At 45.9% G+C, this 12,479-nt stretch overlaps 1 protein-coding gene across 2 annotated transcripts in view; it reads right to left on the reverse strand.

Annotated features, from left to right (window-relative positions):
• Positions 1-4,265, reverse strand: part of ARHGAP44 (Rho GTPase activating protein 44) — a 102,423-nt gene extending 98,158 nt beyond the window's left edge. For both annotated transcript variants that reach the window (XM_074342135.1, XM_074342136.1), the window contains exon 1: positions 3,844-4,265. In XM_074342135.1, the coding sequence (XP_074198236.1) occupies positions 3,844-3,896 (53 nt within the window). In that variant the 5' untranslated portion in view covers positions 3,897-4,265. The remainder of the gene's footprint in view (positions 1-3,843) is intronic.
• Between the last annotated feature and the right edge of the window lie 8,214 nt (positions 4,266-12,479).

A 12,479-nucleotide genomic window follows, 5' to 3' on the forward strand; every position in this document is an offset into this window, starting at 1 on the left:
TGAACCAGCGCGGAGCCTGGCACACAGCAGGCATCCAATGAGCATTTACCGAATGAATGAAAGAATGAATGAGCACCATGTGCATACAATCCAGTAACAGAGCATTCACCTCAAGATACTTGTAGCATGTCCCAGTGCTGAGCACAGTATTAGGCACTTTTCAGGAGTAGTTGCATGTCCTCATTGTCACGATTACCACGTGACCACAGTGACCGTTGTACAGCCTTTATTATGCCCATTTTGCAGATGAGGAAACTAGTGTGCAGAGCTCAGCTCAAGATCCCATAGTCGGTAACCAACAAACCAGATCAGTCCCATTTGAAAGCTGTTGCTACCTAGAACCATTAGGCACACAATGGTGCACTTCCTTTTTCTTATTCTGTTCTTTTTTATTTGATTTGATTTTTTAATTTTTAATTTTGTAATGGAGAAACTGAGGATTAAACCCAGGACCCTGTGCATGTTAAGCACGCGCTCTACCACTGAGCTACACCCACACTCCCCCACTTCTGTGGTCCTCTTCAGGGGCCAGGGATGCTTCCCAAAGGATGGGCTACAGTGAAAGGGCAGAGCGGAGAGAGTCCAAAGAAGATGGAATGCGTGCAAAGATGGGAGAAGCAGACGAAGGAGAGGAGGAGACTTTTCCCAGTTAAGTGCAGTGGGTTTAAAACTCTTCTCCCAGTCGCCGACACCCTCTCTATGCTGAGGTGAGCACTTCAAGAGAAAATACTGCTAACTCCACAGATTACATGTAAGCTCGACAATTCCTGCATCGTTAAACGGACTAGATCTGACCCCTGGCAGATTCCCGTTCAGAAGAACTCCAGCACCTGCACATTACGGAAGGCGAGCTAGGTGAGCGTCTGTGAGGACGGGCAACCCTCCAGCCCATCTCAGTCTTCCTTCAAAGACAGGAAAGTCATCCCTTCAAAGGCATGCAAGGACAAGAAGCCAGTGGCCTGCCAAAGCAATTAATCCCACCCCTGAATTCCCAGAGTCCCATCCTATTGTTTCTAGATTTAAGAAGTCATGAAGCAACGCTGAGCTCATGCCTCGCTACATCCTGCACAAGAGAAAGTAAATGCTGCCCCTTTCATTTACCAGCATGGACCCCACAGTAAACTGTTTTAACCTTGTCGATAAACGTGAAACATGAGCATCAACTGCCTACAAGGCGCTGCGCTACACACACTGAGCACGCAACAGCGATCCTGACAGTCTGTGGTATTGTATCTGTAAGACGTCAAACATGAAAACTACGAGCATTTCAAAGAGTGATGAGCGCTGGGACAAAAGTGAACAGGATGATGGACCAGACAGCGAAGCAGGGAGGGAGGCCTCTTGAAGGTCTTTGAGCTCAGGCCCAGATGAGGGATGGCGAGGAAGAGGGCATACAGGAAGAGCAGACCCTCGGCCAGGCAGGGAAGGTGGGAAACAGCTTAAACAAGGCCCCCAGGTAGGAGAGAGCTTGGTGTGTTTGGGGCAAGGAAGGCCAACGTGGCTGGAGCAGCGTGGGGAAGGGTGGGTGGGTGGAACAGAATGAGTAAGGAAAGACAAAGGCAGGGTCAAGTCAGGCATGGTCTTCCGGGGCCACTGGACAGATTTGGGACACTGAGTGCAGTGAGATGCCACTGGAGACTTCTGAGCAGCAAAGTAACATGAACTGATTTTTGCTCTAAAAGGTTCACTCCAAATGTCATCAAAATGGATACATATCAGTGACGCACAATAGCAAACTGGCCCTCACTCTACCTGGTGCATGACACAGCCGATGCATCTGACAGGCAGGATCCGGCCACACACCAGCGTCTCAACAGAACAGGTGGAAAGCACCTCTTGGTGACCAGCTGCTCGGACTTCCCAGAATGTGCTTTCAAATGAGTAAGACCACCTACTATCTATTCTGAAACCCAACTTGACTTCCCCATTTGTCATCCCATCCACGGATGAGGCTGAAAATAAGGTTTTATGCCCAAGGCTCTTACCACTTCAAAACAAGTCCTGGAAAGAGACAGAGTGGTGCTCCTGGGACGCCAGGGAGGAAACATTGACACCTTGCTGACGTTTCAATTTGGGCACTGAAGTAGAACCCCAAGACCAAGCGAGAAGAGCGATCCAAGTCTACCGTCAGGGGCCTCCCGGTCCCTTGGTCAGTCTGCTGTGATGGCTGATGCCAGCCTACAGGGCGAAGCAGAAGTCAAGATACTGGGGGATGGGGTACAGAGCGCATGCTTAGCAAGCACGAGGTCCTGGATTCAATCCCGAGTATGCCCATTTAAACAAACAAAAAAGTCAAGACATTAAAGATAGGTCAACTTGACTGTCATCTGCTCAATAACCAATACAGGAAAACACCATCTCTGCATCCAGCATATCAAAAGGCAGCCCACGTGAAGCTATATCTGTGGCAATTCCATGCCAGAAATCTGGGCTAATCTGACTCTGCTATTCATAAGTTCTCCCTCATGTGAAAGCACATGTGTTCGGGAAAGGAAAATGCTTCCAAGTCAATTTTAGACACTGCTACTTGGAAACCATCTGGAGTCCCTGGGAGCACAAGAAGCCACTGCATCCCCTGCCCCCAAATGCCCACGGCAATTAGGGCAGTGTGCTTGCAGGGGAGTTTCGTGTCACCAGGGAGGCCCCCACCCCCGCCCTACCAGATGCCAGTTCAGGCTCCATTTCCCACCCAAGAAAGGTATTTGGTTTCTAGGTAAACCTAGTGGAGGGCCCTCCATGTCTGGAGCTCACATTTGAACTGCATCCAACGCTGGGTTCTCTGCTCTCCGCCTGCCTGAGAACTGCACACCTGAATTCCTTGGCCACTGCAGCCACGGAAGTCCCTTCCCAGGGACAGAAGTTCCATGCACAATCCCCTCTACCGACCCGGCCTGCGTTCAGAGCGCCTCGAGCTCTGGAAGAGACCCACCGGAACCCTTATGTAACACTGATAGATGTTGGCACCCCGCAGAGCCGCTCCTGGAGACACCAGCCCAGATGTAGCCCATTTTCCCTGTGATGACAGCGGGCTGAGTCTTGCAGCTTCCAAGGGCCTGGCTCCTCCTGACTGTGGGCCCTCGTCCCCCTCCCCTACCTGGCTGTGATCTTTTGCTTATCTCATCTTCCAGGGGGAATTGGGCCTCCCTTTCTGCGGCCTCCCGCCCTCCCTCCACTGAAATCAGTCTCAGGACCAAGCCGACAGCAGCGCCATTCCACCAGCACCTTCCCTGCCCCCGCTCCCCCCACCCCGACAGAGCCGCTCTCCACCAAACGCCTCAACAAACCGGGCCAGGCAAGAGACCCAGAATCTCGTACAGTCATAGCCCCAGAAAACAAACACGGCAGGAGGGGCAGCCTCAACTCTGCCAAGCCGACCAGGCCCAGTACTTCCCCCGGACCCCCGAGGAGCCCTGAACTCGGCGCAGGGGAGGGCATCTTCGGAGAGCGACTGCGGCTCGGCTGCCTCCAGCACAACCAGAGCGAACACCTGTTTCCAGGAAGCTACGGGGCCAGAGGGAGAAGGGAGTCCCGGGGAAAGGCAGGGAGGACGAGGTGAAGGGGCAGCTGGGGACGCAGGTAAAGGATGCGTCACACTTCGCGCTTGGCAACCGGAGCCCCGGAGCGGCCGGCGGGGCGTCAGAAGGGGCTCCGGGGTCCGGGAAGTTCAGCGAGGAGGGGTCGCGCCCGCGAGCGGCGCCCCGAGGAGGTCCGCGCAGGGGAGGGCCGGCGGGGAGCGAAGGGAGGGGAGGACGGGAGGCCGGCGCGCTCGCTCCATCACCTGCGCGCCCCGGCGGATGCAGCCCGCGGCGCGCACCGGCCCGCGGCGGCCCGCGGGTGACCTACCTGCCCACCGTCTGGTTGGCCAGCTGGCGCATGCGGTTGAACTGCTTCTTCATCGTGGCCCCGCTGCCGCGCTAGCCCGGGGGCTGGGGAAGGACGGAGCAGCGCGGAGCCCGCCGCAGGGTTACATGGCTCCCGCGCGGAGCCTCCCGGGCGACGGCGGCGGCACTGCGGAGCCTCCGGGAGCCGTCTGGCCCGCGCGCGGCTCCCTCCCGGGGGCTCCACCGCCTACTCCTCCTCCCGCCGCGGCGCCGGCTGCCGCATCCTCCTCACGCGCGCCGCGGCGCCTTCATCGTTACGCCCGGGCCGCCCTGGGCGCCGGCCGGGTCCGCCCCGGCTGCCTGCCCCCAGCCCCGCTCCGGCGCGGGACGCGGGTCTCCGCAGGCTGGCTGGCCGGCTGGCCGGGGGTCCCCGCTGCGCCTGTGCGGAGGGCGCCGTGCATTCTGGGACTTGTAGTTTCGGCCCCGCGCCCACCTTTTCTCTGTCCAAAGTTTGCAAGTGCGGCGGGAGCCGAGGGGGAGAAGGCGGAGTCGCCTCCGGCTTTGCACTTCAGCATTCTAGCAAGGGAAAGGGTTTCCTGCTTTAAAAATAACAAGGTGGAACCAAGAATAAAACAGCAAATAAAGAAGGTGCGCATCTGACTTCCATTGTACCGTTTTTAAATGAGACACAGATGATGTACATTAACATGTTAGCTCCAGGTGTACTACATAATGATCTGATATTTGCATACATTACAAAATGATCACCACCGTAAGTCTACTAACCACAGGTCCCCATACAAAGTTATTGCAATACTACTGCCCATATTCCTTTTGCAGTATATCACATGCCCTTGACTTATGATATAACTGGGGTTTGTACCTCTCAATCTCCATCTATTCCGTCCACTGCCTGCCACCCTCCTCCTTTCTGGCAACCACCTGTTTGTATTTTAAGTGAATGTGCGGCATCGCTGCCTTGAATCCACAGGAGGAAGATGCGTGCCAGTAGGAACATGGTTCACAACGTTGCATAAGGCCCCCTGATTAACGTGGAGGGGCGGGGTTAAGCTTGGGGCACGGGGTTAAGAGGCATATTTTGACCCATGCATAGCGTGCATTCCAGACACCTGATCCTCAATCATCCCCAAACTTAGTGGATAACCAGAAGCCAATATAATGATATTGGCACCGGGATCACGGGCCCAATTTGCCTAGGACAACTTTCTTGGGTGGTTAGATTCCAGCCTCACAGCTGTTCTCATTCCTCTTCCACCCAGGAGACTAAGGGGCATCAGCTGTGGCAGGTCGGCAGCGTGTAACCCAGCTGCAGCCCTGTGGCATTAGCTGGCTCTTGAAAAGGGGTTGTGAAAAGGGGTTGAAAAGGTGACTGAAGTTAGGTTTCATCATCATCTACCAAGTAAGAGCCACGTTGTTGGGTGGTCGGGTCTTTCGATCAAACTGATAGGAGTTTAGATTAGAATTCCAAATACCAATTACATAGCCTTAGGGAAAAAGCACATAGTCTTTCTAAGCCGTCAGCTTTCTCATCTCTAATAGAGAATTAATACTGCCTGATAGACAGCAAAGTTAGGGAACTATTTGTTAAATTACCAACAGTCCAACAACACACAAACTTCTCTGTAGTAGCTGATGTCACATCCGTGTGCCACAAATGGGATTACAGTTAGTGTAACAGCAAAAATGCTATTCCTACAACAGCATTACCAATCTGATAAAGGAAAGAACTTCTTTGAAATGGGATATCCTGCATATGTTGACAACAGTTGCAAGATGGCCTAAATACGGTTCTAAGACTCTGGCTGGCCAGCTGAACAAAAGATGGTTTGAGGCATGTCTTGGCTGAATGAACATGAAATCTTTAATTAATTGTGAATTTAGCCTCAGCTTTATTAAGTCAGCAGCTCTAGCCAATTAATAAGTGAAGGCATTATTTGCTTTTAACCGACAGTGTTATGCCTACAATATCAAAATAATTTTTATAGAAACTGAAATTATTTCCATTTTGAAATTTTTTTAAACTGAGATACAGCACATTTATATGTGTGTATATATATATATACATATATATATGTAATACTGAGACATTAAGGGCACTGTATGACTTTTGGTAACATCTAGAACTTCACTGCCAATTTAGTAGCCACCACATGTGGCTATTGAAATTCAAATTAACTTAAATTAAAAATTTAGTTTCTCAGTCACCCTAGCCACATTCCAAAGGCTTCATATTCACAGCCCCTTGAAGTCAGGGGCCACTGTGCTGGACAGCACAGACACAGATCATCCCTCTATCTCAGAAAGCTCTATTAGACGGCACTAGTCTTTCAGAACTCTGGAAGACAACCCCAATATCACGTCAGCCTCCAGTCCTGAGATGTTTTAGTTCTGCTTCTCCGCAAAAGGCAGCCTGCCCTGCTGGAGTGTGGTCCAGTACTGTTCTTACTAACTGATAGGTTCTTCACAAATTTCCTGTTTTCCTATGATCTTTTCTTCCATCCAGGAAGCAGCCAGTGCATTTTCGCTTCCTACCCCAGGGAAGGGATGACAGTACAGAAAAAAGTGAAAGGAGTGTCCCGTTTACTCTTCTGATCTTTCAAAGCAGGCTTCAGAAGCACATGTGGGAGAATAGAGGTTTTTTTAAAGAAAGGGGTTTTGAGTTCTAAGACGATGGGCTTTGGAGCGTTAATAGTCTATGCCATGAATGGTAGAATCTGAAGAATATCCTGTCCTGCCTATTCTAGATAAAGAACCCACAGGCTGTGGGCTGTGGAAGATGATGACAGGGGGTGGGAGGGGAGTGAGGGAGAGGAAAAGTGCACAATGAATGTGCAGGTTTTATTATTGTTCAAAAATGTCACTGTCTACTTCTATAGGGATGGGTTATGCTTCCTGTCTTCTCATTGGGGTCAAGACCAGTCGTGATTTTCTTTGGCCGTAGACTATGTACAGAAGTGATTTATGCCACTTTGGAGCAGAAATTTTAGGAATTATTTTGTGACCCTACCCCTTTCTTTCTCCACTCTGCCATGAGACCAGGAATGAGTCAGAGGATCAGAGTCACAGCAACTCATCCGGAGTGAAAAATAATACCTCTGTGGTCGTAAGTCAGGTGTGTGTGGGGACTGTTTGTTACCACAGCATTGTTGAGTCTCAGCTGACTACTCCAGAGGGAAGCTCCGAGAAAGGGACTTCCTCCTGCCCCTCCCCAGGGTCAGAACTTGAGTTGGGTACAGGGAGGTTGGAGGCAGATCTATCATGTAACTTTGGGTCATATAGCAAAGGTCACAGAAACCCTGTGTCTTCTAGGGCACAGGAGAAGTAAAGATGTCCACATGGAAGGCTGGAAGTGCCCCCTAGTTCAGTCCTGTGGTGGCTCCAGACTTCCCTGCACCAAGCCACGTGCAGTGAACATGTGTCTACCTTGAGGGTTTATGAGAGTACCATGAAGAACTGCCCATGATGCTGCTGGCATCAAAGATGAGAAAGCAGCAATGGCTGAGGTGCGGAATGAAGCAGCCCCAAGTTACCTGAAATTTCATTTCTACAACCAGAAGAATGGACTGGAAGTTCCAGTTAAGTACATTTGAAGAAGATGATGAAAAGGAGGAAGAGAGAGGAGGCAGAGAAGGAGGAGAAGGAAAGGGGAGAGGGAGGCAGGGGAGGGGAAGAGGTGGGAGGGGGCAGGAAGGAAGAAAGGAAGACAATATTCCACTCCGGAGCCCCTGAATTGGAGCAGTTTTAGCATCTTCATTCTGCGTCCCAGCATGGGCTGGAGCTGCCCTGCACAACTCAGGAGTCACTAGAGACATGCCCAACCCAGGAGTCACTAGAGACATTTTAAATTAAGTCAAATAAAAGGAGAACTTTAGTTCAACTAGACTAGCCACATTTCAAGTACCCCCAAACCACACGTAGCTGGTGGCTGCCATGTTAGACAGTGTAAAACAGGACATCTGTGCCATCACAGAGAGCTCTCTTGGACAGTGCTGGTCTGCAGAACGGACTTCAGGATGCAGGGTCCAGCAGAAGAGAGAGAACTGGACAGGAGGTGACAAGCTCAGTGTAACTACAGGTGGTCACTGTACGTGACCTCTCCAGGCTACACTTTACTTATCTGGGGCTTACCCCTCATATGGGGGTTTACAGTACAAGATCTCTAAGTCTTAAGTTTTGCAGCCAACAGATTGAGTAGTCTATTTGCTCAATAAATTGCTGTTGGCCTGGGAGGGCAGGGGCATAGCTGACTGGTAGAGTGCATGCCTAGCACGCACAAGGTCCTGGGTTTAATCCCCAGTATCTCCATCAAAATAAATAAATAAACCTAATTACTCCTTCAAAACAAAAAACAACCCAACATTGAATTTAAACTATTTCTTTCAAAGATTCAAAAATGGGTCATTCGCCTGCTATTTAAAGTGTTCCAGAGCACAGAAATAAAATAAAAGCCACTCAGTTCATTCCATAAAACTGGCCTAACCATGCTACTAAACGTGATGAAGATACCATAGACACGAAACAACAAACCAGAAGCTCAAAAATAGATACAAAAATCATGCATCAAATAAATTCACTAATAAAAGGTTAGTGAATAAAATCTAACAGTATATATATTTACATATAAATGCACATACATTTTAATAGTATTTATTGAAGAATGAATAGTTCAGATAAATTAAAAAATAAAAACCACATGTATTCTTACTAACCAGACAACATTATGAGTTTATAAATATATTTCAAACATAGGATCACACTTGTTAGGTCACTATGTCATTTCTCATCTTCTGTTATTCAGAATTTCTCTGTGATCAACATGTTGGTGGCTGAAACATTACATATAAACTTATTCCCTGAAGATCAAAATTAAAGAATTAGATTTTCTGCATCAAGGTACAAACCACTATAAATAAAACAGGTAAACAACAAGAATGTACTGTACAGCACAGGGAATTATATTCAGTATCTTGCAGTAACCTATAATGGAAAAGAATCTATATTATATATCTATAATATATATGTGTTATATATATCACATACATAACAATCTATCATATATATATAACCACTTTGCTGTACCACTGAAACTAGCACAGTATTGTCAATCAACTATAGTTCAACTTAAAAAAAAGAATTTCTGCATCAAAGTGTGTCCATTTTTCGAGCCTCTTATGGCATCACCAAATTATCCTCTAGAAAAAAAAAATGGAAACATTTTGCAGGTCCACCTACCATGCACAAATGCTCTATTTTCCCCACGCCCTGACCTACACGGAATATTACCACTTTTAATAATCTTGCCAGATGAATAGCTGAGAAATAGCACTGTAGTGCTGTTTTATTTTGTGGGTATTTTTAAAATCTCGTTAAATGTTTTTTGCACGTGTTTCGTGGTTGTTAGTATTTCTTCCGTGGTTAATTGCTTGCTTGTTTATATCCTTAGCCTGGTTTTGTCTATGGGGTCCCATACGCCCTCACTGATTTTAAAAAGCTCTTTAGTTATATTAAATATACTAATGCTATTGTATCTTTTGGCAAATGTTTCCTCTAGTTTGGTCTTTCCCTTTAAAAATCTCTAATGTTGATTTTTGTCTTCCAGGAATTTTACATTTTTAATGTGGTCAAATCCATCAATCTTTATGTTTTATGCCTTTAGTTTAATGCTCAGAAAGCCTACTCTATCCCCGAAGGGTGGAAATATTCAATTGTATTTTTCGTCTAAGCCCTTTTCTGTGTTAATTCTCTTTATTTAGAGTAAATTTTAAATTCAGCTTTAGGGACCAAAAAGTTAACTAGAGCCAGTCGTTTTAACTCTTTTCCTCCTCCAATATCATTTTGAAATAACTCAAATATATATACATAGATACACATATGCATACATATATATAATAGAGAAATTCTGTGTCACTCATGGAAATTAGAGAAAGATCCTACATGCAATCTTGGCAGAAAATGGTACCGGTGATTTCTGAGCGAGGGGAGCACTGGCCAGGCAACTCTGTGTGGGAACCTTTTGGGGGAAGTTAAGTGGAGACCTACACCATCTCTGGTAGACCACTGCCCCCACCATCTCAGCCACCAAATGCTGAGTAACCAGATCTCTCTATGTGAGAATGGACAAATAGAAAAAAAAAGACTCAGCAGTTCAATATAATAGTAAAGATGATGAGGATTGTGGTGGCAAGTGATGATGAAGGTAATTAACAATAAACCATAGAGCTAAGCACTACTGTAAGTATTACATTATTTAATCCTTAGAAGAACCCTGGTTGGGGCAGGGTGTAGCTCAAGTGGCAGAGCGCATGCTTAGCATGCATGAGATCCTGGGTTCAATCCCCAGTATCTTCTCCAAGAATAAATAAATAAACCTAATTACCTCCCCCTACTAAAAATCCTGGAAAGAGGGTTTTATTACACCCGTCAAATATATCAAAGCTCAGAAGGTTCAAGCGTCACAACTGAGATTCAAACCCAGGTTTTCCTAGTTCAGATGCCTGTGCTTTTATTACAGGCTGTTACTTCCATAAAACAGGGAAGCTAATCTGAGAATTCAGAGAAATGTCCTCCCATGAAAAAGTTAAGCAGGACGTCAGGGAAATATATTTTTACAGTCTAATTTGTATTCTTGGTGAGAGCGGAGAGAACATTGCTTTAATATGACAGGAGCTGGTTGCCATAAGAAAGAGCCACATTGAACAAGAAAGAGCTCTTGGATAAGAAACATATGACTCCTAAACTAATGAAACTCAATAGGAGCAGGAAATAGCAGATTTGGCACTGCCCAAAGCGAAATCGGCACATTCAAAGACGGGCTGGAAGAAAGCTCCCGAAATTCAGAGGAAAAAAGTAGGTAATTCAATGAAATGAAGGGAGAAGGAAGAGAGACATGGAATCTTTTGCAGAACATTAAATATATATATAAATAAATATAATAGAATATTATTGTAATAGAATCGAATATATATGTAATAGAATTTCCAGAGCAGACGATGAAGAAAATAGCATAAAAATTCTTGAAAAATATCTTGCCCAGCTGAAGAAAGCCCCAAATCAAAATCTAAATAATTCATCGTGTCAGAAAATATTACCACGGAGGGTAGGCGTGGGGGCCCTAGATGTATCTTGGTAAAATTTCTAAATTTCAAAGATAGGTACACACTGTATCACACGTTTGAAAGTTGCTAACAGCGTAGATCTTAAAATTTCTCAGCCTAGGAAAAACGTTTGTCATTTGTGTGGCATGGATGTTCACTAGACTTATACTGTGATCATTTTGCAATATATAGAATCATTACGTCGCACACCTGAAGCTAATATAGTGTCATCTGTCAATTATACTTCAATTGAAAACAAGCACCATAACAACCCAAAAAACACAGACAGATACATATGCATGTAAGTGCTACTCAGAGAATAGAGGTTTGTCGCTGAAGAAAAGAAAAGCTGATTCCTTCATGCTTCCTACTTGCAACACTCAATGCCAATAAAATTTGGAGCCATGTTTACAAAGCTCCAGCGGAAACAGGTTGTAACTCAAGTGCAACTCAAAAATCCTACATCTGGTCTCACATTCACAACCAAGGGCAAAAGAAAAACCACTTTTAAACGTGCAAAAAAAACGTGGAAAGGTTTATCAGCTACCCACTCGCTAAAAATATTACTGAAAAATTATTCTTCCCGCAAGAACTAAAACTCAAAATACAGAACAAGAAAAAACATTTTCCGCATGACCTCAGGGTAGAGAATGATTTCTTTCTTTGGCGGCAGGGAAGAGGTAATTACGTTTATTTCTCTACTTTAACTTTTTTTAATAGAGGTACTGGGACTTGAACCCAGGACCTCATGCATGCTAAGCAGGTACTCTACCACTGAGCTACATATACCCTCCCCCTGGAGAATCATTTCTTAAACACGACACCCAAAATTCTCACCCTAAAGGAAATATTGATAAATTAGGTTACTTAACAATGAAAGACTTGGTTTATCAGATAATATCATTAAGGAAATGAAAAAGCAATCCTCAGAGTGGGAGAAGTTACTTGCAATATGTATAACAAAGGACTCAATCCAGAATATAGAAAGAATTTCACAATACAATAGGAAAAGGGCCGAAAACCTAAAAGAAAAATGGATGAGAGACTTGAACATTTACCTTACCACGGAGATGAATTCAAAAGGCCAAAGGACATAGGGAAAGTGGCTTACCCTCATTAGTCATCCAATATCTGTCAATTGATTTTACAACGGGTACCTCCACACGCACACAGAATGGCTAAAATTGAAAAAGGCTGGCAAAACCAATGCTGCTGACACTGTAGATTAGCTGAAACTCATATATTTTGATGATCTGGAAATCAGGGAAAGCACCTCAAAAAGCTCTTCTGCATTATCAGCGGAGGCTTAGCAGTAAGCAAACCCCATGACCCAACAAGGTCACGTGTTCAACAAAAAACATGTCTATATCTCTGCCAAAAGACATGTGCTGGACTATTTGTATCAGCAACATTTTCAATAGTCAAAAACTGGAATCAATTAAAGTCCACCAACAGCAGACTGGATAAATAAAAGGTGACACTTGCATGCAATGGAATACTATACAGCAAGAAAAAATGAATTACTGCTGCATCCAGCAACAGG

Source organism: Camelus bactrianus, chromosome 16 (assembly GCF_048773025.1).
Source record: "Camelus bactrianus isolate YW-2024 breed Bactrian camel chromosome 16, ASM4877302v1, whole genome shotgun sequence".
Classification (NCBI taxonomy): domain Eukaryota; kingdom Metazoa; phylum Chordata; class Mammalia; order Artiodactyla; family Camelidae; genus Camelus; species Camelus bactrianus.